The following is a 27,913-nucleotide window of genomic DNA, read 5'->3' on the forward strand; positions in this document are numbered from 1 at the left end:
AAAGATATTTTCTAATACAAATTTTTGTTAGAATATACACGAGATATAAAAATGTTTATCGGGAAAAGGTAGTTTACTATCAGGAAAAAACGAGAATACCTTGAATTTCCGGAAATTAATTTTTTAAATTCAATAAGCATAGATTTTTTATGGGATTTTATTGGTACTTAACAATTTTGGAGGAAATTAACTTTTAAATTTAAATTATCTCTTTTGTTCTGATAAAATTGTTTTCGATTAGTTTTTTTCTTGATAATGCAAAATTAACAATTAATATAGTATACATACCCTTATTCTCTCATAACCCGTGAGATTTTATTTGAAAAATTATGTTAATATAGTACATTATTTCAAATTGACATTGTAATGTATTTACTTTTTGAATTCTATATTTCTGTTGAATTAGATTGACGTTATATGTTATATTTAGTTCATATTATTTCTTTTTAATATTTTCCCAAATTTAATTCTTAAATGTCATTAAAATATAAAAATTGTTGCGTGGGATCCAACAACTTTGAATGCTTGCCCCAACTAAATTATTAATTATTTTAGGTCAAAATTCTAAAAACGTTCTTAAAACATTATAATTTCTAATATTACCCAAAGTTTAACTTAAATATTGCAAATTAGATTATTTTTACTGGATTCTGAGGGACCCCCAATGACATTTTAAAGATTAATATTCGAAATTTAAATGGCTCTTCTTTGCTATTAAATTAGCATAGCCATTTCAACGCTTAATTGCGACTGGTATAAGGATAAATTGTTATTTTTTGCTAATTTGGCTTATTTTTTATTTTTTATTTTAATTCGCTAGAAAGCAAAAAATAGCTATATTAACTTTAATTTTAAGCCATTTAATTTTAGTATAGCTATTCTTTTTAACAAGAGCTGAAAAATTCCTGAAAAAATCTCACAAAATTCTTTTATAAAATTCCAATAAACATGGATATAAACATGATCTAGAATTCATTTATCAAATCCTGTCGATCTCATTAAGTTCGTGTCAATGTCAATGTCAATTTGTTATGTTGCAGGTGCTACAGTGGCCACTGTAGATAGATATATGACAAAATATTTTAGCGCAGTAAACGCACACACAAACGGGGAGGAGCTGTCGAATGAGCTCTCTGATAACATCTGTAGAGCCGTGCAAGCGTATAACTCGGTGAACAAAAATTTTCCGGAGCGCATTGTGATTTACCGCGACGGCGTTGGTGAAGGTCAGGTGCCGCAAGTATTGGAGCAAGAGGTCGGACAAATAAGGAAGAAACTCGATGAGATGTACAAGAATGAGAAGAAACCACCGTATAAGATGGCTTTTATAATCGTGACAAAGCGTTTAAACACACGTTTCTTCTATAACAAAGGTAACCCGAACCCGGGCACAGTGGTCGATGATGTCATCACAAGCCCGATCAAGTACGACTTCTTCATCGTGTCGCAAAAGGTGCGACAGGGCACAGTGACACCTACTGCCTACAATGTCGTCTATGACAACCTTGGTCTGGATCCCGACAAGATGCAGCGTCTGACGTACAAACTGACTCATATGTATTACAACTGCACGAACACCGTTAGAGTACCAGCGCCATGCCACTATGCTCACAAACTAGCATTCCTGGTGAGCAAGTTCATTCATCGGCCGCCAGCCACACAACTGCAGAAGACGTTGTACTTCTTGTAATTTTTCTCTCATTTTGCAATATCAATATCATACCATTTTATATTTTTTCAGTTTTTTTACATAGTATCCATTTTATTTTTATCAGTATTACAGTATTCAGGCGATTTACTTAGAAAACAAAGTTTATTTTTGTAATAATTAAGTAGACAGAAGTTGGAGCTCTAAGAGAGAGAACCAAATGTTACAATATTTTTATTGCTCTTGAAAGAACACTTATAAAATAATACTTTATAAGAAAATACATTTTTTATTATAAATGATTAATAAAAATTATTAACGTTGATATGAAATGTTAGAACAAAAAAATGATAAGCATTAAATTAAGATATAATTTGAATCTATAGCAGTGGTTGTTTTTTAGCTCTTTAACTTCTTGGATAATTTTTGAGACTTCCGTCATAAATTATATTGAGGCTATATTGAATTACAGAAAAAAAACTTTTCATTTATTTTTTGTAAAATATACGACTGTTATCACGCATATTCAATATAACTGCAGCAGAGAGTCAAATTAATCAGAGTTGCGTCAATCTAGGTCAGGCCTACAGCCGAGTTACACTTTTCAACATTTTTTTTAAATATTTATTGCTGTTTCTCTCATTTCATAGTTTCTAAGTTACTCGCAGCATTTTAGATTGGTTTTAAAGCTGTGAAATGAGAAAAATAGGCATAATTGTCAAGAAAATCAATCGAAAAGTGCAATCCGGCTGCAGACTTGATTTAAATTATCGACAGATAAGATATCTATCTACTCGATATGAACATTCGATTATTCCTAATGTGCCATTTCACATTTACCTCTCACATGCTGTTGTAAAATCATTAATTTCGGAAACATTTTTTCTTCCGTCTGGACATTGTATCCGAGCAATGAAATGAAATAAATGTGTTATTTTATAGTTACCATAAATCAATTTAAGTGCCAAGTTTAGTTTTATCTTTTTGTATACCAAAGTTACATACCCCACTATATTATATGCTACGACTTTCTTCCGATTTCAGGATTTATAATATAAGTGAATGATTATAAGATTATATACTTTTATTGTATGTTTCTAATAAATATGTGTAATTTTGATTGCATCTGAGTAAAGAATATTTTTGACGGTGCTAGTGACAAATGTTATGATTATTATTAGGCTATCAAGCAAAACTAATAGTTACAATTTTATTTAAAAATTATGTCAAATCACAGTCTATAACTTAAAAATGTCTAAAAACGGAGAAAATAAACTTTTGCATTCACACTTTAGTGTAGTTTTGCTTATAGTTCTGTTTTCAGGAAGAAAAAAAACGAGTTTTGAAAATTTAGCTACTGCATTGATATCGACAAATTATTCTTATATGGTATTTTTATTTTGAAATAGAATTTTTGCAACAAAATATTTTTTTACTTAATTAAATCAAATTATAATTAGAATTTATGAAAATGTTCAATGGAGTGTCTGAAAGGGATTATGTTCAAAATACATGTAAGAGAGAAAGACTGCAGAGATTATAGCTTATCGAAATATGGGTGTTACAAAAGCATCGGATTTGCTTAACACCATGCGATAGAAAATGAAAATCTAAGAAGAAATGTCTAATACTATTTTTCGATGCGGTAAATAGTTTCGCCTTAATTCATTATTGTAATAAGTCAATAAACGCGGAGGTACAAGAGAAAGTCAGTGACGGAGAATGCGTGAAGTTGACTCCTTGTTATTAAAAATGTAAAAGTGCTTCTAATGTTAATAATTATCGATAAAATTCTTTAGAAGGCTACCAAAATTTTCAATAGAACTGTCGGTTACCGAAAAATATTTCCATTTTGACGGGACTTAGAAAATTTTCGAATTTGTATCTTCAACTAAAGAAATTCTTTATTCCGTAGCTTACAGCTTTGAGTGCTAATATTTATCGATAATTATTAGCATTAGAAGCATTTTTTAATTTTTAATAACAAGAAGTCAACTTCACACATTCTCCGTCGCTGACTTTCTCTTGTACCTCCGCGCTTATTGACTTATTACAATGATGAATTAAGGCGAAACTATTTACCACATCGAAAAATAGTATTAGACATTTCTTCTTAGATTTTCATTCTCTATCGCATGGTGCTAAGCAAATCTGATGCTTTTGTAACCTGTATATTTACATATTTATATCCGTTATATAATGATAAATTAATGTATACATAAGGATTTATATACACACACACGGGTAGTTTCAGAATAATTAATATTTTTTAAACTAAAAGTTTCTTTGCTAATTTTGGCTCGGATTCATATTTACAACTGGATGGCACAATGGAGTAGGCCGAAGCGTAGGTCATCGGGCTCCACGCGGGCTTCCACACATTCCAACAATTAAAATTTTATTTTTTATACTAATGAATGATGAATGAATAAATTAATGAGAAAATAGAGAAATAACTAAACAAAAATAAATAGTTTGAAATTATTTCAAATTTTCCGCAATTGATTTACTCCATTGCTGCTAGCTCAACTATAAGAATTAAGAAGTTGAATTAAATATTTTAAATAATTGAAAGAATACAAGTAAACAAATAATAAAAAATAATAAAAATCGAAATCAAAAATTGAAATAATTTCTATCTGTATTTATTTGTTTAGTCATTTATTTCTCCATTTACTTATTAATTTAAATTTATTCGTGGAGTTCCATAGCATACTCTGGCTGCGCGTTGTCTGATCAACTTTATTAATAACTCAATAAGTAATAATCCGAGCAACAAATCTATTATATGTATATACATGCATGCATGCACACATTCAAAAATTAAACTCAACATAATTCTAACTTAAATTTTCTCTCATAACTGTAAGTGTGCAAAATTTAATTTCAATAAAAAATTAATATGTATTGAATACTCTATGATAATATACCCTTTATTATACTCTATATAATATATAAAATGTTATATATGCGAATAATAAACCTATTTTTCATAATTATATAAAACACGAATTATTTTTATGCTATGCCGTTTACTTTAAAATAATTTTTTGTTGCGTTAATTCTTTTAAGATAATCATCACTAACACGTACTACAAAAGATTGATAGTAATCTATAATAGTCTTTGTGATGTTGATTTTCTTATTGATATATGCTTCCTATATAAATTTGAAATAATTCAACTTAAGATGTAAGAAGAAAGATGAATTTTTGTGCATTGTAATAGTGAGGATAAATAATAAAGCTTATTTGAATTAAAATACATCTGAGAATTGAGATTTTTCATGCAAATTGGACTCATTTTCAGTGTCAAAAAACACGATAGAAACACTACGAGCAACATTAAAAACACTGAGATCTGCAAGTGATTTTATAAAAAATATAGCTGTGTATTGTATAAGATGTATAATGTAGCAAAAGAAATTAAGCGTCTATGTATATATTTCAGTGTTTTTGTGCGCGATAGTCTTGTAAGCAAAGCCACAAATCACATAAAAAAACACTTAAGACCTGTAAGTGTATGCAAATAATACGCAATTCATTCAACGTTTTAATTTTACGCTTGCATTCTGGGTCTTTTTATTGGCTCACTTATACGTGACGTATACTGACGTCAGGCATCATACGCAATGGTTCACCTTTTATCTTTACAGTTTACACCATGGATGCGAAGACCTTGCTTCCCCTCCCGTCGTTCATCTACAGACCTTTGTAATGTCTTAAGATGCTAATATGGCTCTGTGATTGGTTGATGATATCTTAAGACAGTACTTAGACGATTTTAAATATAAGATTCGACTATGAATACTGGGAGAATTCAGATCTTGGCAGAAAAGCAGAAAATCAATCAAACCTCGCGTTGATATTAGACGGTTTCTGAAGCAAGAAGAGCAGAATGGATTATTCGCTACTAGCAACTCTGGCTTCTGCTTTTCTGCAAAGTTCTGAATTCTCCGTAAGTATTTCTGTTCAATTATGTAAGAAAAAGTTGACATGAAAGAACTGGGGGTCTTGAAAGAGCCATTTTAATTTTTTCACTGCAAAAATTTTTAACACAATATAACAATATGATTTCTTCATTGCCAACTGTCAAAGATTTATAGACAACTACATATTAACATTATATATCTGTAATAAAATGTCTATGGGATCTGTTCATAAACTTAAAAAAAAATTAAAGTTCCAAAAAGACAAATGATTCTGGATCTAATTCTGGAAAAAGTCGATTACGCTCGGACATAGATAACATATTAGATGAAATTTATTCATGTGTTATCTATTTTATTTTTAATTATTTTAAATATTAATTGCTTAACCATAAAGTATTATAAATATAGTTATATTATATATTGGATTGTATTAGCTTAGTTTATTTTTATAGTTTAGAATAAAGTAAGACTTAGTGATCGGAATAATAGGAGGATGGATGGATGGAAGAATGAATGGATAGTTTTTGATTGTAAACCAAGTCCCCTTCTTGGCACTATGTAAATTGCTGAAGAGTAATAAATTATTATTATTATATTAATTGCTTAAATATCAGTTGAAAAAGTTCCTCTTATACTAAGATAAAAGTTATATGTAGATTAAAAAATGTTATTAAAAAAAAATACGCTACTTCTGGTATAAAGAATTGCACTATGCATTTTATGTGAATTCTGGTACATTCTGTTGTACACAGCTACATATTAGTTATGATACTAGCGTTACTTCAGAAACGAATATCGCAAAAATTGTGGAGTGAATACACGAGATGTTAACAGGATTAAATAAGGGGGGAAAAAAGACAATTTTGTTTCAAAGAGTCTTATTATAGACACTGTACAAAGTGCATTGTCCTTGAAATATCAGCACAAAATTACCATTTTTCACTGCTTGCACCTCCCCAGCTTTGAGCAGCGGCAGTTGCTACAGGTGTCGACCACTCTTCCGGAGGCTAAACAGATAATATCGATCAAGATAATTATTATTATCAATTACTTAAATTATATGTAATTATGTTATAGACGTAAACGCACAGCATGTACACATGTACTTATGTACATACATACATATAACACTCTGTATAAATAGGGTAAGAAACAACATGTGGAAGGGAGAAAATGAAAGAATTATTCCAAATAAAATAAGACAAAAATAAAAAATAAAGTTATGATTAAAGTTTTGTTTATCTAAATGTTTATAAATATTACAATTAAAAAGTGCCTAAAACACGAACAATTATAATTTAAAAAACGAAATCTTAATTCTATGTTCTTAATTTTCGGTTTATTTTAATATCTATTATACAAGTGCGCATACAAAATAATGCATCAAAATAAAAAGAAAAATGACAAAACTAATTGAATTTAATAAATCAAAAATAAATCTAATGCAAACGTCTCTTACCTGAGCAGCCCAATCACCGCTAGCCTGGAATGTCTGTGGGGCACCGGCCGCGGGAATAGCAGCGGCTGCTGGCGGTGCTACGTCATCAGCCCAGTTTTCAGTGGCTACGGCAGTCGACTCAACCTCGTTTACCCAACCAGGCTCTGGAGCAGGAGCGGTCTCCACCGGACCCGTGAACTCCTTAGCTGGCGCAATCTCTTTCGCAGCCTGTTCCTCTTTCTCCGCCTGGAAAAAGAGCAGTTTTGCAACTCATTATTAATCACATAAGCTTGCAAAAGTGCTACAAGAAACAATTCTTATTTCATCTTTGTCAGAAAAGATTAAGCCTTAAAAAATCAACAGATTTGTTTTTCTGAATCCTATTGTTTCATCATTGTAATAATTCAAGGAGGTTCTCTTAAGGAACTTCTTAGCTTAAAGTAGAGGTTTATACGATTTTTATATTTATATAGACTTTAACACGAAAACTTTTGCAGAGTGTTCATTCAAATCTTGTGAAATAATTTACTGAGTCTCCAGTTTTTCTAGAAATTTTATTTAAAATTTCACATAAGATTAAATAAATGTTTGTTACATGTGCGTGGAAAATTATTCTTTTCATGACCCAAAAGTTGGGTTGTTAATGTATCAAAATAAAAAGAAAAATGACAAAACTAATTGAATTTAATAAATCAAAAATAAATCTAATGCAAACGTCTCTTACCTGAGCAGCCCAATTAGTCCAAAAATTAAAAAAATTTACAAGATATCTGGATTAAAGATATAAGATCTGCTTTAGTTATTTTAAAGAAATCCTACGCTTAAGTTTTTAAAAAGTAAATTAAATAAACTTTATTTCAGGTTGATTTTATATCTATTTCAGGTGATTTTATATCTATTAATCATAAATTTATTCTTAAAATTTGATCGAATTATCATATTATATGGAAAGATTGAAAAACCTCTTTGAACGGAAGATAACGAGAAAAAAGAAATTGGAGAGTAACAGAAAGATTGCACGGACCTCCTCGGGATCTCTGTAGAAGAAGAGATCGACTACAACATCCCACTTAGTTTCGCGCGGGATGGATCCCCTCAGGCGCAACACTTCCCTGGCAAGCAACCACCACATCAGACCAACGGTGTGCAGACTTTTGGTATTGCAGGGGATTGCGATGTCCACGAAGCGCAGCGGAGAGTCGGTATTACAGAAAGCAATAACCGGAATATTCACGTAGCTCGCCTCAGTAATAGGTTGATGGTCAGTGGACGGATCCGTGACAATCAGCAAGCGCGGTTCGCGGAAAGCAGCCTGGAAACAAAAGTAGCATATAGGTTTTGCTTAAATAATCATTTGCTGAGACATTTGATAAATAAAAATAAAATCAGAAAAGATTAAGCCAAAAAACCAACAGATAATTCTGGAATAAAATGTTTCATCACTTTTATAGTATTTTTTTATAATATAAACTTAATAAATTAAGGAGATTCTTCAATCCACATTTCATATAAAATTAAATAAAAATTTAAAAAAATATGAATTAAATAAAACCTCAAATTTTAAGAATGAGTTTATTATTAATGTATAGATTTTTCCAAATTTTTTTCAAATTTTTTGATTGTGTAATTTTCTTTAAATAACTTTTTAAATAGCATAAAAAATAAATACATAGTATCAATTCAAAGAAATTTTTGACATAATATACAGTTATTTTTTACTACTTAAAAGTTAATTTTTTTCCAAAGTTTTATATAACTTTGGAAAAACAATGTTATATTTTATTAAAAATATAACATTTCAAAATATGTAACGGTTTATACATAACTTGAACCTTCCTCTTTAAAATAAGCAAAAATGGAAATTGATAGGAATGTAAGCGACAGAAAAATTTAGAAGAACTTGGGTAGATTTGAATTCGGCATTCTCTGTCACAGCTATGCCACAATGCTTCAACTGCTATTATTTCTATATTCTGTTTGCTTATAAATCTCTAATAGATTAAACTTAGAACCTTACCTAGAACAACTCTGTATTTATTACAGCTAAGAGTCTTCCAATTTCAAATCTACAGACCTATTTGTTTAAAAGTTATGATGATTTTTGTAAGTGGGACATATATGTTCCAAAGGATGAAAGAATTAAGGAGATATTCTAGTCTAATCGGTCGAAAAAAGCGATTTTTTACATATTTTGCAAGTACTTGGTATAGAAAATATGTCTACAAAAGTATTTAGCCCGATTCGCAAAATTAATAAAGTTATAGCACTTGATAAGGAACAATCTCCGACACATGCTTGGTGTACAATAAAGCATTGTGTTGGCATTTATTTCAGATAAAGTTCAGAAGATTGTTAATTTTGGAAGACCTTACATTTAGAGTAACATCTTTTTGAGATATGATTAATTTTAATCTACCTAAAGGATTTGCTTTCTCGACTTTAAAAGTTGAAGTGAGCGGACACAAATTAAATTATTCATTTATTTAGAGTGTAAACAAAGATCGTATCACTCGTTCAGAGCGGCATTCAACTGACTGCGCTAATGACGAGAGAAATAAATCACAGAGAATAGAGAGCAGCTTTGCAGGATTTTTATAAATAGGAGAAAGGTTTCATGTATGCCTTGGACTAACTGATTGATCATAAGTAAAATTATCTTTATGTAATCAGTACAAAAAACTTTAAACGCGTTTTCTCGAAATCATGTTTTTCAAATTAACTCCCATATCTCAAAAACCAATTAATCAATTGAAACAGTATTTTATACACACATTTATACACATCACACTCAAGCTAAAATATTTTTTAATTGTTACATCCTTTCAAAGACAAGAAAATGGTAAAAATTGAAATTTAATATTCAATATGCCATTATTTTGTAATTTTCTATTTTTTTTCATTCTAATATTTGCTAAAAAAGCCAAGCTCATACTGATTAGGAATCTTTTTTTCCAAATGAACAAAAGAGCCACAATTGTGCCATGGACCAACTTTTTTTTTCATGACCTTCAATATTGTATATAGCGCTTATTTGTATTTTTTTTTTTTTTTAATATAAATTTTGAAACATACTTCAAATATGTGTTAATTCAGATATATAAGAAAAAAGCTTGTTCCAAAGTTTTATTTTTTTTTTAAATTCTTAAAAATAACAAATTTGATTTCTAGACTAGAATATCCCCTTAAACTGGAAAACTTCCTTAAATTAAATAAAAAATGTTTTTTTTTACCTGAATCTGATTGGTGAATGCACCTGGAGTGAAACGTCCAGCAATAGGAGTTGCGCCAGTATGAGCCGCAAATTTTAACACAGCTCTTTGGCCTGAATGGCGACAGCTAATGACGAAAACTTCGCTAGGATGTTCAATGGCGACAATGGCACGAGCTGCAAGCAATAGCTTCTCCCAAGTATGGCGAAGATTGATAACATTTACGCCAGCACCTAAAATTATGGAGTACAAAAATATGAAAAAAACAAAAAAAGTTGAAATAAAATGTACACTAATAATTATTTCTACCAAGATTAAATTTGATCTTGATTTAAGTTACTTTTTTTATTTTTTTTATTCTTAGAATAAAAAAAATTAATATATTAAACTAAGTTTAAAATTTATTTGTAAGAAATCTAAATTATGTTAGAAGCATGTAGGAATCACTCACCATCAACTCTCTTTTTATAAACGTACTGCTCCATCTGGAAGTTGACATTTTCAGCACCCAGATGGGTGCCAGCAGCCAACATTTTAGTAACATCATCCTCTTTGAGGGCTAACACGTCTAAACCTCCTGACATTTCAACGTTGTGGTTGAATTACGATTCAACCTAAAAGAGATTTTATTTTTAATTTTGTGTTAAGTAAAATATATTGTTAATATAAGAAATAAAAATTGTTTTTTCCATATTTTTCAAAAATTTACTTTTTAATTAGAAAAAGATTCAATATACTTTCACCATTAATTACTTTTATAAATAAAATATATAAAGTTTTCATTTTAATATTCTAAAATTTATATAAATTTTAAATTTAATAATATAGTTACATATTTTAGAACAATTAATTTATAAAGATAAACAATTTAATATTATACGTATCAAATTTGTAAATTAATAGAGTAAATAATATATATTTATCATCTTACTTAATATCTTATTTATCGGATTAATAAAAAGTATCTAGAAAACATAACCACAAAATTGTAAGCAATATATTAAAGTACAATTATTTAATTTATTAACAAAATATTTTCCAAAATTTTGTATATTTTAATTTTTTTAAATTGTTAAAATATTTTTAAAAACGATAACATATATCATAATAAAAATTATCGAATACCACGTGCATCACGTGCACTTTTCTAAATTAATACCAAAAAGTTGTCATTAAAGCAGATTTTATTACAGAAAAAACCTTAAAAATGCCTGTATTTACAATATATTTAAATTATTCAATTAACTGCTCGAAAAATAAAGAAATATTAAACGAAATCGTAAAACACTTACGTTATACGATGCCACTAGGAGACTTCTTACGGAAAAGGAAGTTGGTCCATTCATATCACCCATCCATACATTTGGCATCATAAAGGTGCCTTTTCACGCTGACGCTTGACCATAAAGTGTCAAAAGACGCATTCTAATGTGGCAAAGTTCTGATTGGCTGCTTCTATTGCCTAGTTTACACCGAGCACTTGGTACGCGTATCAAATAGTAAATAACTAGTAAATGTGTTTAATCATTGCCCTAGTTTACACCGAGCACTTGGTATCAAATAGTGAATTTAAGCTGATCAGCCAATGGGTGTTTACGATAATGGCTATCCGAGTAATTTTCTCTAGGACCGAAATATATGATAAGCACAACCATCTACTATCATCATGATTCGTGACAACTCAATGCTGTCCGGTATAGCCAAATCATCACGAGCAAGTTGCGAGTTGCGAGTGGTTGCGAGTTCCATGAGTTTGTAGCAGGTAACCTAAAAAGTACGACAATAATTTGATTATTACAATTAAAAATAATCTGTTTTTAATGTATGTTTTTAATGGTAAGATTATTAACTTCATTAAAATAGTAATTATATAACACAATCATGTATTTTTAAAGTATTATCTAAAGTAATATTAAAGAGAATATTTTATTTACAAATATTTTATTTATTAATTTATCTATCAAGTTTCTATTATAACGTATATCTAACGCATATCTAACGTATATCTATTTACAGTATATCTTAATTTACTATGCACTTGTATTACAAATTAAAAAAATTTATTCTAAACATTATTATTAATTAGTTTCACATTAGTGAAATATTCATGCATAATATTTATACATAAAGATATATGATTTTTTAAAATAATGATAACACCATGCAACTTATCATTAACAGTTGTTACAAAAAAGAAAAATATTTATACTTAAATTTTTATTTTACTTGTAATCTAAAAAATATTATTAATAATGATTTATTTAGTAATTTTACATAATTTATCTCATTTGTTTCAAAGTGTTAACACCATCCGTTTATAAAAGATGACTTTTCTAATATATATGTTAGTTAATAATAAATAATAACATTTATTGAGAATCAATGTTTAATTAAAATATTATATTAGGTTTTGAAATAATATCGTTATGATAGAAACTTGATAGACAAAATAAATATTTGTAAATAAAATAATCTCTGATATTACTTTAGACAATACTTTAAAAATACATGATTGTGTTACATATAATTACTATTTTAAAGTTAATAATCTTATCATACATTAAAAACAGATTATTTTTAATTGTAATAATCAAATTATTTATGTCGTACTTTTTAGGTTACCTGCTACAAACTCACGGAACTCGCAACTTGCTCGTGATGATTTGGCTATACCGGACAGCATTGAGTTGTCACGAATCATGATGATAGTAGATGGTTGTGCTTATCATATATTTCGGTCCTAGAGAAAATTACTCGGATACCCATTATCGTAAACACCCAGTAGCTTGAAATTTTTCACTTTTCACGTTTCCGCCCTAGGGGAAAAATTACACGATCGATACCCTGGTGCGAAAATTTTTAGAGCTGCGGCAACACTGATGTAACATATGAGGTCTGTTCGCGTCACATGCCCCAACATGCTCCTATTCACCCCAACGCACTCCAATACGTTGATTCCGATGACGCCAACCTATTAGAATGCGTTGGAGTGAGTTGGAGCATGTCGGGGCATAGCGACGCGAACAAACCAATGGGCTGCGTTCAGAAACATCACCTGAGTGCTCTCGGGTATCGTTCTATCATTGTTGTTTGTTGAATGTAGGACAAGGATAAATGATACCCAAGAACACTCGGCTGACGTTTTCGAACGCAGCCCATACATACCATCAATTAAAATGGCTGACATGGCGCTCTATCCGTTCCATTATTTGAGAGAAATTTCTTGTCGCGAGTTATAACGTAAACTATATAAAAAAAAAAACAGCGGAGGAACTATTATTAAATTTCTACTAATCATGGAAGGTCAAAGTAACGAATTGGTGATGGGAATGCCCGTATTATCTCTGGCAGTGAAGGAAGAACCTGTAGAGCAAAACAGTTCTAAGCAAGACACACAATCCCAAGTGCAGGATGCTATTTGTATCGAGGAGGAATATAATGATCAACGTATCGAGTGTACTACTGAAAGTCAGGAAAGTGAAATTCGCGCATTTTTGTCAAAATGTGTTTTTTGCAGTAAGGTGTTCACCATGGAAGATGATCCAAAGCTTCTCGAGTGCTTACACGCAGCCTGCATGATGTGTGTCAATAATAAGATCAGCGATCATAACACATCAGTCGACATGGATATCATGTGTACGTAACATGTGTATGCTTTCTTTTCTATTCTCAGAGTGCTTAAAGGCAAAGTCATATATGTATTTATCAGGTTGTCAAATTTAGAGCAAATTTGATTAGACATACTGATGTCCACTGATTTACATTAAGGTTTTTCAGTCCTTTTACATATATAAGAACTTGATTAAATTTTGAGAATAAGTTTTTTATTAATATAGAATAAAATGATATAGCACAGATTATTGCAAAAAGTTTTCCAAAATATTTCAACCTTTTACACACTGTTGGTCAGAAGTTTGGAAATGTGATTTTCTTGTATCTTTGAAAAGTTAAATGCTTAGTGAAAAAAATCATAGAGAAGTTCAAGCATTATAAAGAGCAAAGATTAAACTATAAATTTATGTTTGAATTTTGTTTCTGAATCTATTTTGCTGCAAAATTACATAGAATTAAAAAATTATTTTTTTGCAATTATTTTTTATTTAAGTTAAGGCATTACAGTTTGATAAAACATTATCATACAAAATTTAACATCAAAATATTTTAAAGCATTTAAAAGCTTTCTAAATTTCTTGAAAAGTTTTGAAAAAATTGATGTAATAATTTTTTACAATAATATTAAATTTTTTACATAAAAACTTGTTTTTTATATATAAATTATTTTTAACTTTGAAAATTTAAAAGTTTTTAAAAGCAAATATTTTTAATATGTTTAATTTATATAAATTTGTTTTAACATTTTTTAGATTTTTAATATATATTTTTTCATAAAATAAGAGAAAACAAACTTTTGGCCTTAATGTATATATATTTTATTTGTAACTTCTTTTAAGTTCTTAAAAAGGGTTCTGTAAAATATTTTTGAATAAATTATTTCTTAAATTTTGTTCATTATTGATTATTTTGAAGATAACAATATCAAAACCTTTTATAAAAGATATGTGTATATGTGTATAGACACACACACATACACGTAGTTTTCAATTATAAATATTTACATTTAATATAAATTTGTAAATGAATTAAACTCCAAAATCCTGAGTACACGTTACTTAATCATTAAAGTATTTTATTGTTCAAAATGTTTTATGATGTTTCTTATATGTTCATTTTTGTGTTTACGATATTCATTTTTATGATATTTAGATTAGATTACAATTGTAATACACATTAGTACAAACTAGTATCCAATCAAATTTACTTTTTTTTAACAATGTTGAATAAGTAAATATTTGTTTAACTAAATATATTAAGTTAATTTAAAACATTTAATATTTTTTTAAAATTTGGTTACTCTAAATATCAAAACAATATGTATTTAATAATTTATTTATAAGTGAAGTTTGTAATTTATAAATTAATTTGAAATAAAATGTTTTATACTTTATATTTTATATTATTTTTTGCAATTTTTTTCTTTTTTTAAGGTAAATTTTTAACTCACTGTAAAAAATTAATAATTTAAAATTTGTTAATATTAATTATTTTAATATACAATAATATAATAATATAAAATAGCTAATTTAAATTAAAAATTAACTTAATTAAAAGTTATTTAATTTAAATTTATTTAATTTTTAAATTTTTATTTTTTAATTTTTTAACTTTATTATTTAATGTTTAACTTTTTAATTGTTACCCAATCTTAATGATACCAATTAATTTTTATTTTGGTTTAATGCTTTTATGTTAAATATATTTTATATTTATTTTAATGTTATATTTTGCAGTAGAGAGTAATGTGATTATGTGTCACGTTTGCAATGTAACTAGCCAAGTAGAAAATCTAATTGAGAATAGATTTTTCTCAAAATTGTTGGAGGAAGAAAGTGATCTAGGATTGGATGACGAAACTAAAGAAGCAGAAGAGGAAAAAAAATGTACTAGCTGTCATGATAACATTATTGCTACTAGTTGGTGTATGGAATGTGAAGAATTTATTTGCCAGAATTGCGTTATGGTAATTATAAATTATTCATTAACACAAGCAACATATATACATATTATCTACACATGATTTCTTACAGGGGACCAATCACAACTGTCAGGAATTATTTTGAATCTTCTCAAACTCTGTTAAACACAAAATTTAAGAATAAGAGATATCTATTTTTTCATATTAATCCAAATTAAGATTTAAGATTAAAATAACTCAAAACTGTGAAAGATAAAAATATTTAAAAAATATTTTATTATATTTTTTAGAAATCTAAATACACAGTTATAAGGTATATAAAAATAAAAAATTTTTGTCTAAAACATTTAGATATTTTACTATTTTGTTCATAATTGTTTGAAAGCAAATATAAGCATTATTATGTTTGATGGGTTGTCTTAATTATCAAATTGTAAATTCAGTAATATGAAAAAAATGTGTTTAAAAAATTTTTTGATAAAACAGTTTTAAATATATATTTAAAAAAGAATCAAACTTTATATCAGAGTTGTGATCAGTTCCTTATTAAATTAAAAAATAAAATATGCGTAAACAAATAACAAATTCTTAAATATGTGAATAAAATGTTGATTAATCATATTAAATAAAACTATTTTTAGGCTCATCAAAGATTAAAGATAACTAAGGATCATGTAATTAAGCCCAAGGATGAGATAACAAACGATAAAGATAATGTTAAGAGAGGAAATAAGAAAATACCTGGATATCTGTTTTGCACAATCCATTCCCATGAACAATTATCTTTATTTTGTCAAACATGCGATAGACTAACTTGTAGAGACTGTCAACTCAGTGAACATCGTGATCACAAATATAAATTTATTCATGAAATTGCAGCCGAAACTCGTACTGCCATGTCGATTTTGCTTAAAGAAGTAAGGTAGGATGTATAAGTAGCAGCAATTTTATATATGATGAAAGCATCAGAGAACATTGCAGATTTACAAAATAAATAATTTTTAGTTACAAACGAGTATTATTAAAAAGTGCGATGAAAGTTATAGAAGACAGACAAGTTCTAATTTTGGAGAAAAAGAAGAGTCTTGTTCAAGATATAACACAAATGGTAGTACAGTAAGTATATATAGTAAATAAGTGTATGTAATATATATTACAAGTATATATGAAGAATTAAAAATACTACAAAAATTAAATAAGTTCAAAAAATTTAAAAGTTAAATTTTCAAGAAACAAGAAACTTCTCATCTTTGTTAATGTTGTGTAAATACATAATAGATAGATGAATAGGGGTGTTAGCAAAGATAAATTGTATTAAACATGGTTTTTTTTAAATTTATATATTCGCAAAAAAGACAAAAAATATCGAAAATATAAAATGTTTAAAAAAAAGGGACAAAATAGTTTTCTGAAATTGTTTCATATTAAATAATTTAAGTAATTTAGATGTATGTAAATTCAATTTTTGTCATTTTTCCTGATGTGATTTAAATTTGTACATAAAATAAAATTTGAGAAATTTTGATTTATATCACTTATAAGTAGACAAATTGTAAGCATTTAAAAAATTATAAACAGTGGTCGTACCGAGATATAAAACTATTTAATGTAATTTATTTTTGTTGATTTTTGCAAGCATGCATGCACACATACAACATGTAAATCCGTTCAGACTATCTGCACATATTTTGATAATGCTAATGCCGACAGTATTTGAACTTAATCGTTCCATGTCTCGAAAATTACTTAATCAAGAAGAATTTTATTGTGTTTAAAAAAAAATTTTGATGTCAACTGAACAGATGTCAAATTGAAAAAAAATTGAAGTTTTTATTTAAAATTTTAAAGATGACTAAGAATTCCCTCAAATGGATATTGTCGTTCGAAGCATCTATCGAGACCCTATAAACATTTGTATGAAGCTTTTTTGAGGTCTTAATTTTGAAATATTTTAGTGATTTTTTGTACTGCAATTATCCTGTACATCATCTATTACTTATATTTTGTACTTTTTGTTTTTAGATTAACAAATGCTATTAATACGAGAGGAAAGCAATTGATAATGAGATTAAATGAAGTGTGTGACCAAAAGCAGAATACATTGAACGAGAAGAAAATCGCTTTAGATCAACTATCTAGACTTACGGATCATTGCATACTCTTTGGCACTCATGCCTTAAAGAAAGGCTCGGATATGGAATTATTATACAGTAAAAAGTACACTGAATTGCATGGATACACACACATACACACGTACACACACAATAGGGTTGGAATTAACGCGTTACTTTTCTTTTTTTGTAACATAGTTACATTTTTTATGTCGCGGTAATGAATTTAACACTCTGACCTAGTTTACACCGAGCACTTGGTACGCGTATCAAATAGTAAATAACTAGTGAATGTGTTTAATCATTGGCTGATCAGTTTAAATTCACTACTCGATACGTGTACCAAGTGCTCGGTGTAAACTAGAGCATTGTATCTTTACTTTATATTTTGAATTTCATATTTATGCATTTCACATTTATTTATATATACATACAATAATTTTTATAATTCAGTCTTTATTGATTACTTTGACCTGAATATGACAAAATTATTACAAAATTTGTGAGGCTTAAAAAACCTTTAAAGTTGAGCAAGAACATAATGTATTTATTTAAAATTGGATGTATGAAATTACAAAATGCAACCATGTGAATTTTTTTAAGGAAGAAAAAAGTAGAGATGCGATATATGTTATGTATGTATGAAAGATGTAAGCAACTGAATATAAAGAAAGAAAGGGAATTTGAATAAATTACATAAAGTTGGCTGAAAAAATCACGAAAATGCATCTGCTGAAACGGAAGGCGATTTGGAAAGGATTAAAGAGAGAATAAAGAAGCTGTTTCTGTATGTTTAATTATCTAAACTATTACTTTACAATGCTACAAAACGATTAAACCGATTTAAATGCTCATTAGATAATATGCTATGACAAAAAAATTAAAATGATTTAATCTTTTATTAACCTTTTAATCTTATTTTTTGTCAAAACTCGGAAGGAAGATGCGATGAGATATTGGTTCTATTTTTTTTTGTATTTTGTATTTCTTAATTTTTATTTTTTTTAATTTTGGAATTTTTTATATTTGAACTTTTTCTTACTCGGTTTTACATTCTGATTAATTGAAAAATAAATCAACTTGTTATTTTGTACTTTTCAAATTGATTAATTTTTATATACATCCAAATTTCTATAAATACACCATGTTTTTATTTACTTTTCAAGATATTTTAAGCTTATTTCTACAAATTTTTGATTTAAATATTTTATTGTATTTAAGATGTCAAAATTTAAAAGAGTTTCTTATGTTTACACCTTTGAGAGCCAAAATCGGCTCTTTTTTCATCTTTAATCAAAATTTTGAATTTTTTTATTTTAGTATTTTAAAATTTTGTTATAAAAAATATTTTACAAATTTTTTATTTAATCTTATTTTAACATTAAAAAAGTAATGGAAAGAATAACAAACCGTTACTTTTTAAGTAACGGTAACTAGTTACTTTTTGGACTTTGTGGCTGTTTCAAAATTACTGTCAGTACTGAAAATCTAGTTTCCATTACGTACACTATAGTTTTTTAGTATTAACAACAATTTTGAAACAGTTTGTAACGAGTGACTAGTTATTTTCAAAAAATAATTTTTATTTTTGATATGTAGTATATGTACATAGATATATTAAAATAGACTGCTTATGAGGTAGGGAAGGGTGTCTTCCACAAAGAAAAGGAAAGAACGAATTAGTAAGGCGGCTTCTTTCTCTAATCTATGTCAAAGAAAAAAGTGCCTTACTAATTTGGTTCCCTTTTTTTTTATGGAGGATACCTCCACCTAGAGTTTCTGTCTTCGTAAACAATCTATCTTAATATGGATGTGTAATAATTGGCTTATAGATAAGTAGAGTTAAATTAAACTGAATAGAAGAATCCTATACATTTTGCAATTTTTGGAACAGTTGATCAAGAACTATATAAATCTGTTAATTAAAAAAAATACAGCTAGAATAAGAATAATTAATTTTTTTAATTAGAGTAATTAAAAATTAATTATTTTTTTATAACTCTTTTAATACTTTTGCAAAATAACTAGAAGAATCATATTTTATAAAGAAATTTTGTTGAAATAACAGTGATCATTTTTATGTGATTTCGAAAATTGTTTTAGGAAATTAATTTTATCATTTCTTTAAATCACACTTTAACACACTTTTTTGTTTTAAAATTAAAAACAAAAACTTTTGGGATAATTGTTTAAAACATGGCTTTGAGTATGTTACATCTTATATAATGTAATATATATTATTCCAGATCGGTCACAAGTCATTTACAAAGAATAAAAAGTAGACGAGCCGATATACCAAATCCTGAAATACCTGTAAGGATACATTTATCTCTGGAAAAAGTACCAGATTTAATAAAAGGTTTGTGAAGTAATGTTAAATAATATCTTGTCTTATTTGACAACTCTTGTTTATATTTTATATTATATAAGAGACAGATGTGTAATTATGTGAATACTTGGTAAGTATACAATACTTGTTTTATTAATGAGAGATTGATCTATCATTTGTTTCCGATTGTCCCTGATTTTATAGTTTTTCAGGGATGAGGGGGTTTTAAAATACTCTTTAGCATCAGTATTTAGCTTAGTACTTGTTTCTGGCGAAACCTGTCAGTGCACAGTTTATATAAGCTGAAAATATTGAATTAATAGAAAAATTATATTTATTACAAAGATCTGATGCAGACCGTATAGGCGATCTACTTCATTGATATGTCTAAAAATAAAACTTTGGAAATATAAACTAGAAAATGTCTTTTATCAAATGATAGAGCAATTTAAATACTGTTTTAATTTTTAATTATAATTATTTTTAACACACATAATTAAAAATGAATTTGAGAAATTAGGGAAAATTGACATAGTAAGCCACATTTTCTTTTTTTTATCCTTTAATTTAAGTCATTTGTAAAAAAAATTATAACTTAATGTATATGAAAATTTCTAAAGCCTGTCACTTTGTAAAACATTTTTTGTTGATTATACAAATACCTTATACTGTTCCATAAGATGCAAACGAGCAACTATATGCGAAAGTTAGATTTACTTTTCGTAGACTTTATAAAAAAAATCAAATATATGAATTACTTGTTTTTTTTCTTTAACTATCTAAGCAGATTGTGTTTTTATCAGTATTAACGTAGTGCAATTTAATTTAATTTTTGAGAATGAAGGGGTGCTGCTTTAAAAAGTTTATGCTAGTATTGACTATCTTTTTTTACACAATTTTCTTATTCTGTTTTTCAAAACTATTTACAATAACTTAATAATAAATATTTAATTTATGTATATATACAAACTAGGAAAGATGTTAATGTTTTAGAGAACAAGAAACAAGAAAAATAGAGTAAAAAGCAAATTTTCCCCTTTGACATAAATACATAAGCAATTGAAAGATTTTCTGCTAAAAGAATAGGACATCTATTGGTGATAATTCAAGCATTTTATGACATTATTTTAATTAACTCTGTAATAGATTTTAATAAGATAAATGGTAGATCAATTTCTCTTATTAATCAAACAAGTAAGGTCACTACCCTGGACAATGTACAAGAAATTGAGACAATCAATGTACAAATATAAAAACGACATTATATTTTGAAGTTAAAAAATATTTTAATTATATCTGTATAAAATTAGATCCAAAAATATCAATTTGTAATTTATTATTTTAAAGTATTATTATTTCACTATTTTCTCATTATTATATCTTATTATTTTGAATGTTTTTATATTTTATTTTATAATATTAAGTTTTATTTTAATTTTTCTTTAAAAACAGTTATTTAGTGATGATTCTGCGACTGGTGACGCTAATATATTTCTTAAGTTTACATTATTTTATCTATCTTGTACATCAAAATAAAATCTAGCACATTTATATTACGTCCGTAGTGATGTCATCAATTGGGGCAATAGTTGTTGATGGTAGAGTATATCCGTCCATATCTCCTCTGGCTGGCAATAATAGTACGATGACTTACAATGAATCTCAGACCGAACAAAAGCAAATTCCGAATACGATAAATACTCATGCAGATGGTATCGTTCCCGTTGTCGTTCAGCAAGGACCATCATTGCCTGCAATAGTAACACAGCAGTCCACTAATGTGCAACAAAATTCTTATCAGCAACAAGCACCTCAGCACCTCTCGCCACAGCAACAGCAGCAACAACAACAACAACAAACGCAACAGTCACAAAATTATATGCAACAGTATATTGCGCCGCACAGTATGTCACCTCGATCATCGCCGCAAGCGCATCAACCGCGGATACCGTATTCCGTCAATTACAACAATAGGCTGCAGCAACCTCCGTTGATGCATCAGCAACGTCCATTGAGCACCTGCCATCAGCAACAAGTGACGTCGTCCACGCATCCGCAGCATCAGCAAGCTCAGAATCTGGATCAGCAGAACTTCGGGCAGAACACAAGCTTGCGCGGACTCCTCGCGCACAATTCTATTCCACCGCCTCCCTATCCATCGTTTCGAGCGTCCGTCAATCATGTGCCGTACCGATTTTCCCCTGGGTACAGGTATTCCTCAAATGGAAATCCTCAAAGGGTACCGCCGCCTCACACGTATCAAGCGGCGAACACGTCCGTCGTGCCCGTAACGACACGTTTACAACAGTGTAACTTGACCCCTCCATCAACGCAACACGTCGGGAATTATCCTATTCACCGTTGGCATATACCGCAACAAGCAAATCCTTGCCTTCCTTATAACATGCCCCGGCATCAGCAGCTACCTATCTATACACCAGTTCCTACCAACGATACATACAAAATTACGTTAAGGAATCAGCAAGCCAGCAATAATCAAAAGTACAACGCCAATATGGGTGGCAATTCTAGCGACAATTCACCGCAGTTGCAAAATTCGGCCACCGTTTCGCTGTTACATGCTGTCAGCTCGTCCATACCGAAAACACCCAGTCCTGTTACCACTCCTGGCAAGCCAGATGACACTGAAAAAAGTTTAGACAAATTTTGTCAGAAATCATTGAACGACTTAATGCTCACTATTGCGAAATTAGACAGCAATGGAATCCTAGTGATACCAGAAGCTCAAAGGAATCAAACGGACTCGGCACAAGTCGACAGTTCCACCGATGAGGATATAAACTCAATGGCTGAAAATACAACTGGTTAGTTAAATTTGATACTTTAATTTATGAGCCAAAGAAATGTTAATTGGCCTCTTAACCCTTTCAGGGGCGGTGGGAAGTATACTTCCTACCTCATTTTCTTTTTTAAATATAACTGAGGTCTGTTACATCGTATGATCGTGAAATAAACTGTTCTATATTTGTAATGTTAGAACTACGCACTATACTATACTAGTTTTGCATCAATCATGCATTTTGCAATTATTAACAAATAATGCGAAAAATGCTCTTTTTTTCACGTTAAATTCGTTCTAAAAGCCCCTTGAATGTAAATAAACTTCCAGAACATAATTTTAGATTCTAAAGATGACGAACTATGTCATATTAAGTTGAAGTTGCGGAAAGTATATTGTTATTATTTTTTATTCAACAAAATATACTATTGCAAAATGCTATTTTGCAATAAAAATATACTATTACAAAAATGCTAATTTTGGCATATAAAAATGACTTATTCACTTAATTTATAAGTTAATTGTGTAGAATTTTGTACTTAATAGTTATTTGGATTGCTGATTATCAAAAAAACCTGAAAAATATAAAATTCAAAATGAAGAAAATTTTTTCTCGAAAACTGCATTTTAGCGAAAAACCGAAAGGGACCTTTTTTATTACAAATGTTGTGGCATACGGGTATAATTTTTTAATCCCCAAATTTTGAATTTTTATGTTTACGCCATATTAAATCCGCCATTTCGAATTTTAAAATTTTGACCTTGGATTCAATTTTAGGATGATCCAAAACATACAGAAACGACAAACTTATCCGATATAATTGTTAGAAAAAATGTTCCCTTAAAGGGTTAAAGGGATTCTAAACGGTATATTTGAAGTAACACAATAAATCGCAGGATATTTGACTTGAATTTAATACAAAAATTTTTCTTTAATTACAAACATAATTTGTAATTGTTTTGTTATTAAGCTTAAATTGAAACTATGATTTATTTTTGTGTGTATTTTATACATATAAAAAAGTTTAAATCTATAAAGCTAATTTGAAGAATTTTACATCTTATAATGATAGTAATTTTATCAGTTTTGGTAAATCAAAATAAACAGAGTTTCACGAAACTTTGTAGAAAAGTTCAAATTAGTGATATAAATTGACTGTCAAAATTTCAGAAAGCTGAACTAGCTAGTTATTTAAATATTAAATGTTTTATTAACATGGGCTCTTATGGGAAATGAATTTTTAGGATTTTTCAGTTTTTATTGTCGTATTAAACGTAGAAGTAATGAATAGATGTTAGTGAAATTTTACGATACATCTTAGCTATCCAGAAAAGTACTGTAAATTTTTGAAACGATGCACTTGTTCGTTGAGTGAAATAATTAATAGGATAAAAAAAGTTTACAATAATCGAAGTAATACAGCACGTAGGTGTGGTAAATGTGTGCTAGTGATATAACATGAATTTCAAATTGTATTTAATTATCTAAAGGTGATATAATAGTATAGAATGTTTATTCTCAATTAAAAAAAAATTATTTCAGTAATGAAGGTAGTACTTTATAGCCGAATTTTATTTCTTATATTCACCATTATTAACGTTAAACCATATATATATAAAAAAGACAGCAACAAAATGGTCATTTGAATATTTTTCTTTACTTGAACCTTTGTGCCACTTGTTGGACCTGAGCAGAGAAACTCCTTTAAAGGGATTTTATATTTTGTTGTGTTAATTTTTTTTTTAATTTTTTAGGAATTTTTTAAGGAAAGTAGATAAATGTTTTTTAAAATTACTTTTTTTCTTTTATATTTTTAATATTTTACTTTGTAAGTGTTTTATTTGTTTAAAGAAAATAAATTATTTAGTTTCTTAAATATTAAAAAAAATATTTTACTTGAAAAAAATGAGTATGAAACAGTGCGATAAAGTAGAAAATCTTAATTACTTTGATATATAAAATCGAGATTCAAGTTTTTTATTTGCATGTTTTTTTAACAGATAATTCGAAAAGTACAACAGCTTCTATAGTGATGAAGGACGATCCGAATGAAGACTGGTGTGCCGTATGTATGGATGGTGGAGACGCAGTATTGTGTTGTGACAAATGTCCAAAAGTCTTCCATCTTTATTGTCATATTCCTAGTTTAAAATCATTTCCAGAGTAAGCTTTTTATTTATAGTATATCTTTATCTCGCGCTGTCTTGCTTTCTATTCCTTAGTAGAAAAATTTTAATGAAATTTTGATGAGCTTAAATTTAATTTTCATTAAATTTGATGAAATACATTAAATTTAAATAAAAAGTTAAATTTTAATTTGAATATATAGTGAAATTTTATATTTTGTAGAAAATTTTGATGAAACAATTATTTTTTGTGTTTAATGAAAAGCAGTACTATTTCAATAAAAATTTTATGAAAAGCTAATGAAATTTCAACGAAAAATTATTAATATTATTTTATGAAACAGTAAAGAATTTTTTATTTAAGTTATAATTAATTTTGTATAAAATTGCAACAAAAAATGTAGCCTGTAATAACAAATTAATGATATCTTATTGAAGTTAATAATTTTTTAATGAAATTTTGAGGAGATTAGTGTTCCAAAATATTTTAAAAATGTAAAATTTAAAATCGGAATTTTATCACAATTTTATTAAAATTTTATGAAAATTTCATTAAAATTTTTTAATAGCACTATTGGTGCTATTGTTAATTAATTAGTCATTGATTTTTTTTAGCGAGAGTGAAACTTGGCAATGTATGTTGTGTACAAACGTACTCGATTGTTCGGATGATGTATCAAGCAGTGAAAAAAGGTCTAATGGTATGAACGCTAAGGAATTGCGAATTGCACAAAGGATTGTTTTAGAACTTTATTGTCAATATGAACAAAGTCTACCTTTCCGGGAAGTCGTATCAAGCGAGGTAAATAGAACATAATTTTTTTTATATCTGTATTTGATTGACAAGTTAAGATATTCTAAATAATGGTTTTTGTCATCAGATTACCGATTATCATCGGATTATCAAGAAGCCAATTGCGTTAGATATAATCAGAGATAAATTAAAATCCGATCATGTAGATCATTATACGGATCTGAGACAGGTCATGGCGGATATCAGGCTCATGTTCAAGAATGCATTTACCTATAATCCGGTAAGACAGTCGAGATTCATAATGCTTTTTTATTTTATGAGAATGTGGCAGACACTGTGTGTGCTTTATATAAGAAATTTGAAAAGGCATAAAAGTAGTAAACTTACGTTACGAAAGATTTCGTAAAGAGTTAAAGTTAATTTTAAAAAAACAAAATTTACTTTTAAACTGTTTATTGAATGAATATCATAATTTTTCTTTTAACGTATAGTAGGTATAAGAAAAAAACTTTGTGCTTTGATTAATATTTTGAGAATCGATTTAAAAGAAAAATATAACGAACTATAGTGCTGTAAACATTGTAAGCTGTTAAGCATTTAAACTAATCTAATTATTCTATTATAAAAGCATATATTCTATTATCTTTTTAAATAAATAAAAAATTAACGTATATCATATGATCATACATTCTTTTTTTTTCTATATAAAATTTGCATGATTTTCTTTTACAACTTGTGTAATTTAAACAATAGTAAGTATATTATTGATAATGGGCGCGTTGAGCAGACGAAGCAGATAAGTGATTCTCTAATGTGAATGATTCTTGCTAGATTTAGAATTATAATTAGAAATATAATTCTTTGCTAGATTTAGAACAAACTATAATAAAAAATCGCTGAGCACTCACTGATCCGCTTCGTCTGCCTTGGAATGTGAAATATTTAGTCCTGACTCTTGTTATTATTGCCTCTAATTACGTGCTTTTATTCACATTGCTCTTTTTTCAGGTGGATTCGCAAGTTTATCAGGAAGCTAGAAATTTAGAAGAGTTTTTTGAGAAATTGTTATTGAAATGGGCGCCAAATTATGCATATGACGATCCTTTTCTCGCGCCTGATAAGGAGGAAGATGAAGAAGTTTTTCCACCCAATAGGAAATACAGACGTATAATTAATGATTAATAGAGAATAAGTGAATTGTCAAATGTATCTCGTTGGAATTGTTGCGTTTAAGACTAAATTATTTTTATTCAATTTTGTAAATGTCAGACTATATAGTTGATAATTTGATGAAATAAGATAAATACTACCGCAATTATCATAGTAAAATTAATTCATTAAATATTGCAAAAGAAGTAAATCGGGTGCAAATATGTTTTATCTGAAATATTTATAATAAATTGTTTCTATTTTTCTTTGAATGCTTGACTAGACGAACAGTATTGATACATTACAATGACAAAGAAATATTATTAAAGTAATATGTAACTTTTTCGACATGTTTTATTTCTCAATATGTATTTTAATATGTATTAGAAAAATGAAACAGTAATTTTTAATTATAAATCAGATAATATATTTTTAGTACATTTATATTGCTTGAAGTTTTATCACATTAATAAACTTATCGAAATGCTTAATGTTATAATATTTAATTAATAAAATAATTAATTTGATATATAACAATTTTTTGTTGAATATCATCTTTGATGTTTTGATCTTTTTACTTGTCGCCTACAAAAATATTTTATAAAATATATACACATATATAGATAAGAATATATAATAAAGTTTCATTTATACAATTTTTAATGTGTGATCAGCTTCTTTTAAACGCAACATAATTTATTTTTCGAACTTTTAGAGGAAATTGTTTGAAACTGTATAAAATATAATATATATTTCTTTCGTTACACAGGGTGTTCCATCACTATCGGATTTCCTCTCAAAAAGAATGGGTCTCAAATGCACACACAGTGGGTGTGTTCGAGGAGACGCTATTAGCGCTATCAGCATCAGTTTATCCTTGTTCTA

At 28.0% G+C, this 27,913-nt stretch overlaps 3 protein-coding genes across 8 annotated transcripts in view; 2 read left to right on the top strand and 1 right to left on the bottom strand.

Annotated features, from left to right (window-relative positions):
* LOC105832526 (piwi-like protein Siwi) overlaps nucleotides 1-2,893 on the top strand; it is a 30,203-nt gene extending 27,310 nt beyond the window's left edge. For 4 of the 5 annotated variants that reach the window (XM_012673566.3, XM_012673567.3, XM_012673565.3 and 1 more), the window contains exon 11: nucleotides 1,041-1,690. In XM_012673566.3, the coding sequence (XP_012529020.2) occupies nucleotides 1,041-1,690 (650 nt within the window). Of the gene's footprint in view, nucleotides 1-1,040 lie in introns of all 5 variants that reach the window. The other variant, XM_028189782.2, reaches the window with a different exon arrangement.
* Nucleotides 2,894-6,439: 3,546 nt separating this feature from the next.
* On the bottom strand, nucleotides 6,440-11,670 carry LOC105840613 (40S ribosomal protein SA). Its single transcript, XM_012687597.3, has 6 exons — nucleotides 11,518-11,670; nucleotides 10,677-10,839; nucleotides 10,247-10,458; nucleotides 8,041-8,328; nucleotides 7,038-7,262; nucleotides 6,440-6,585 (listed from the first exon to the last, which is right to left on the bottom strand). Exons 2-6 carry the CDS (start codon nucleotides 10,807-10,809, stop codon nucleotides 6,508-6,510), a joined length of 936 nt encoding a protein of 311 aa, XP_012543051.1. The 5' UTR covers nucleotides 10,810-10,839; nucleotides 11,518-11,670; the 3' UTR covers nucleotides 6,440-6,507.
* A 1,696-nt stretch (nucleotides 11,671-13,366) lies between these two features.
* On the top strand, nucleotides 13,367-27,789 carry LOC105837527 (E3 ubiquitin-protein ligase TRIM33). Of its 2 annotated transcripts, XM_012682388.3 has the most exons (12): nucleotides 13,531-13,672; nucleotides 13,743-13,861; nucleotides 15,574-15,803; nucleotides 16,400-16,680; nucleotides 16,764-16,874; nucleotides 17,781-17,975; nucleotides 20,116-20,228; nucleotides 21,764-23,023; nucleotides 25,000-25,162; nucleotides 25,741-25,927; nucleotides 26,007-26,159; nucleotides 26,888-27,789. In XM_012682388.3, the coding sequence occupies exons 2-12, from the start codon at nucleotides 13,756-13,758 to the stop codon at nucleotides 27,059-27,061; spliced, it is 2,973 nt and encodes a 990-aa protein (XP_012537842.2). In that variant the 5' UTR covers nucleotides 13,531-13,672; nucleotides 13,743-13,755; the 3' UTR covers nucleotides 27,062-27,789. The 2 variants fall into 2 exon arrangements, with proteins under 2 accessions (XP_012537841.2, XP_012537842.2); XM_012682387.3 differs by having other exon boundaries at nucleotides 13,367-13,861.
* The last annotated feature ends 124 nt before the right edge of the window (nucleotides 27,790-27,913 follow it).

The sequence above is a fragment of the Monomorium pharaonis genome, chromosome 11 (genome assembly GCF_013373865.1).
Source record: "Monomorium pharaonis isolate MP-MQ-018 chromosome 11, ASM1337386v2, whole genome shotgun sequence".
NCBI classification, from domain to species: domain Eukaryota; kingdom Metazoa; phylum Arthropoda; class Insecta; order Hymenoptera; family Formicidae; genus Monomorium; species Monomorium pharaonis.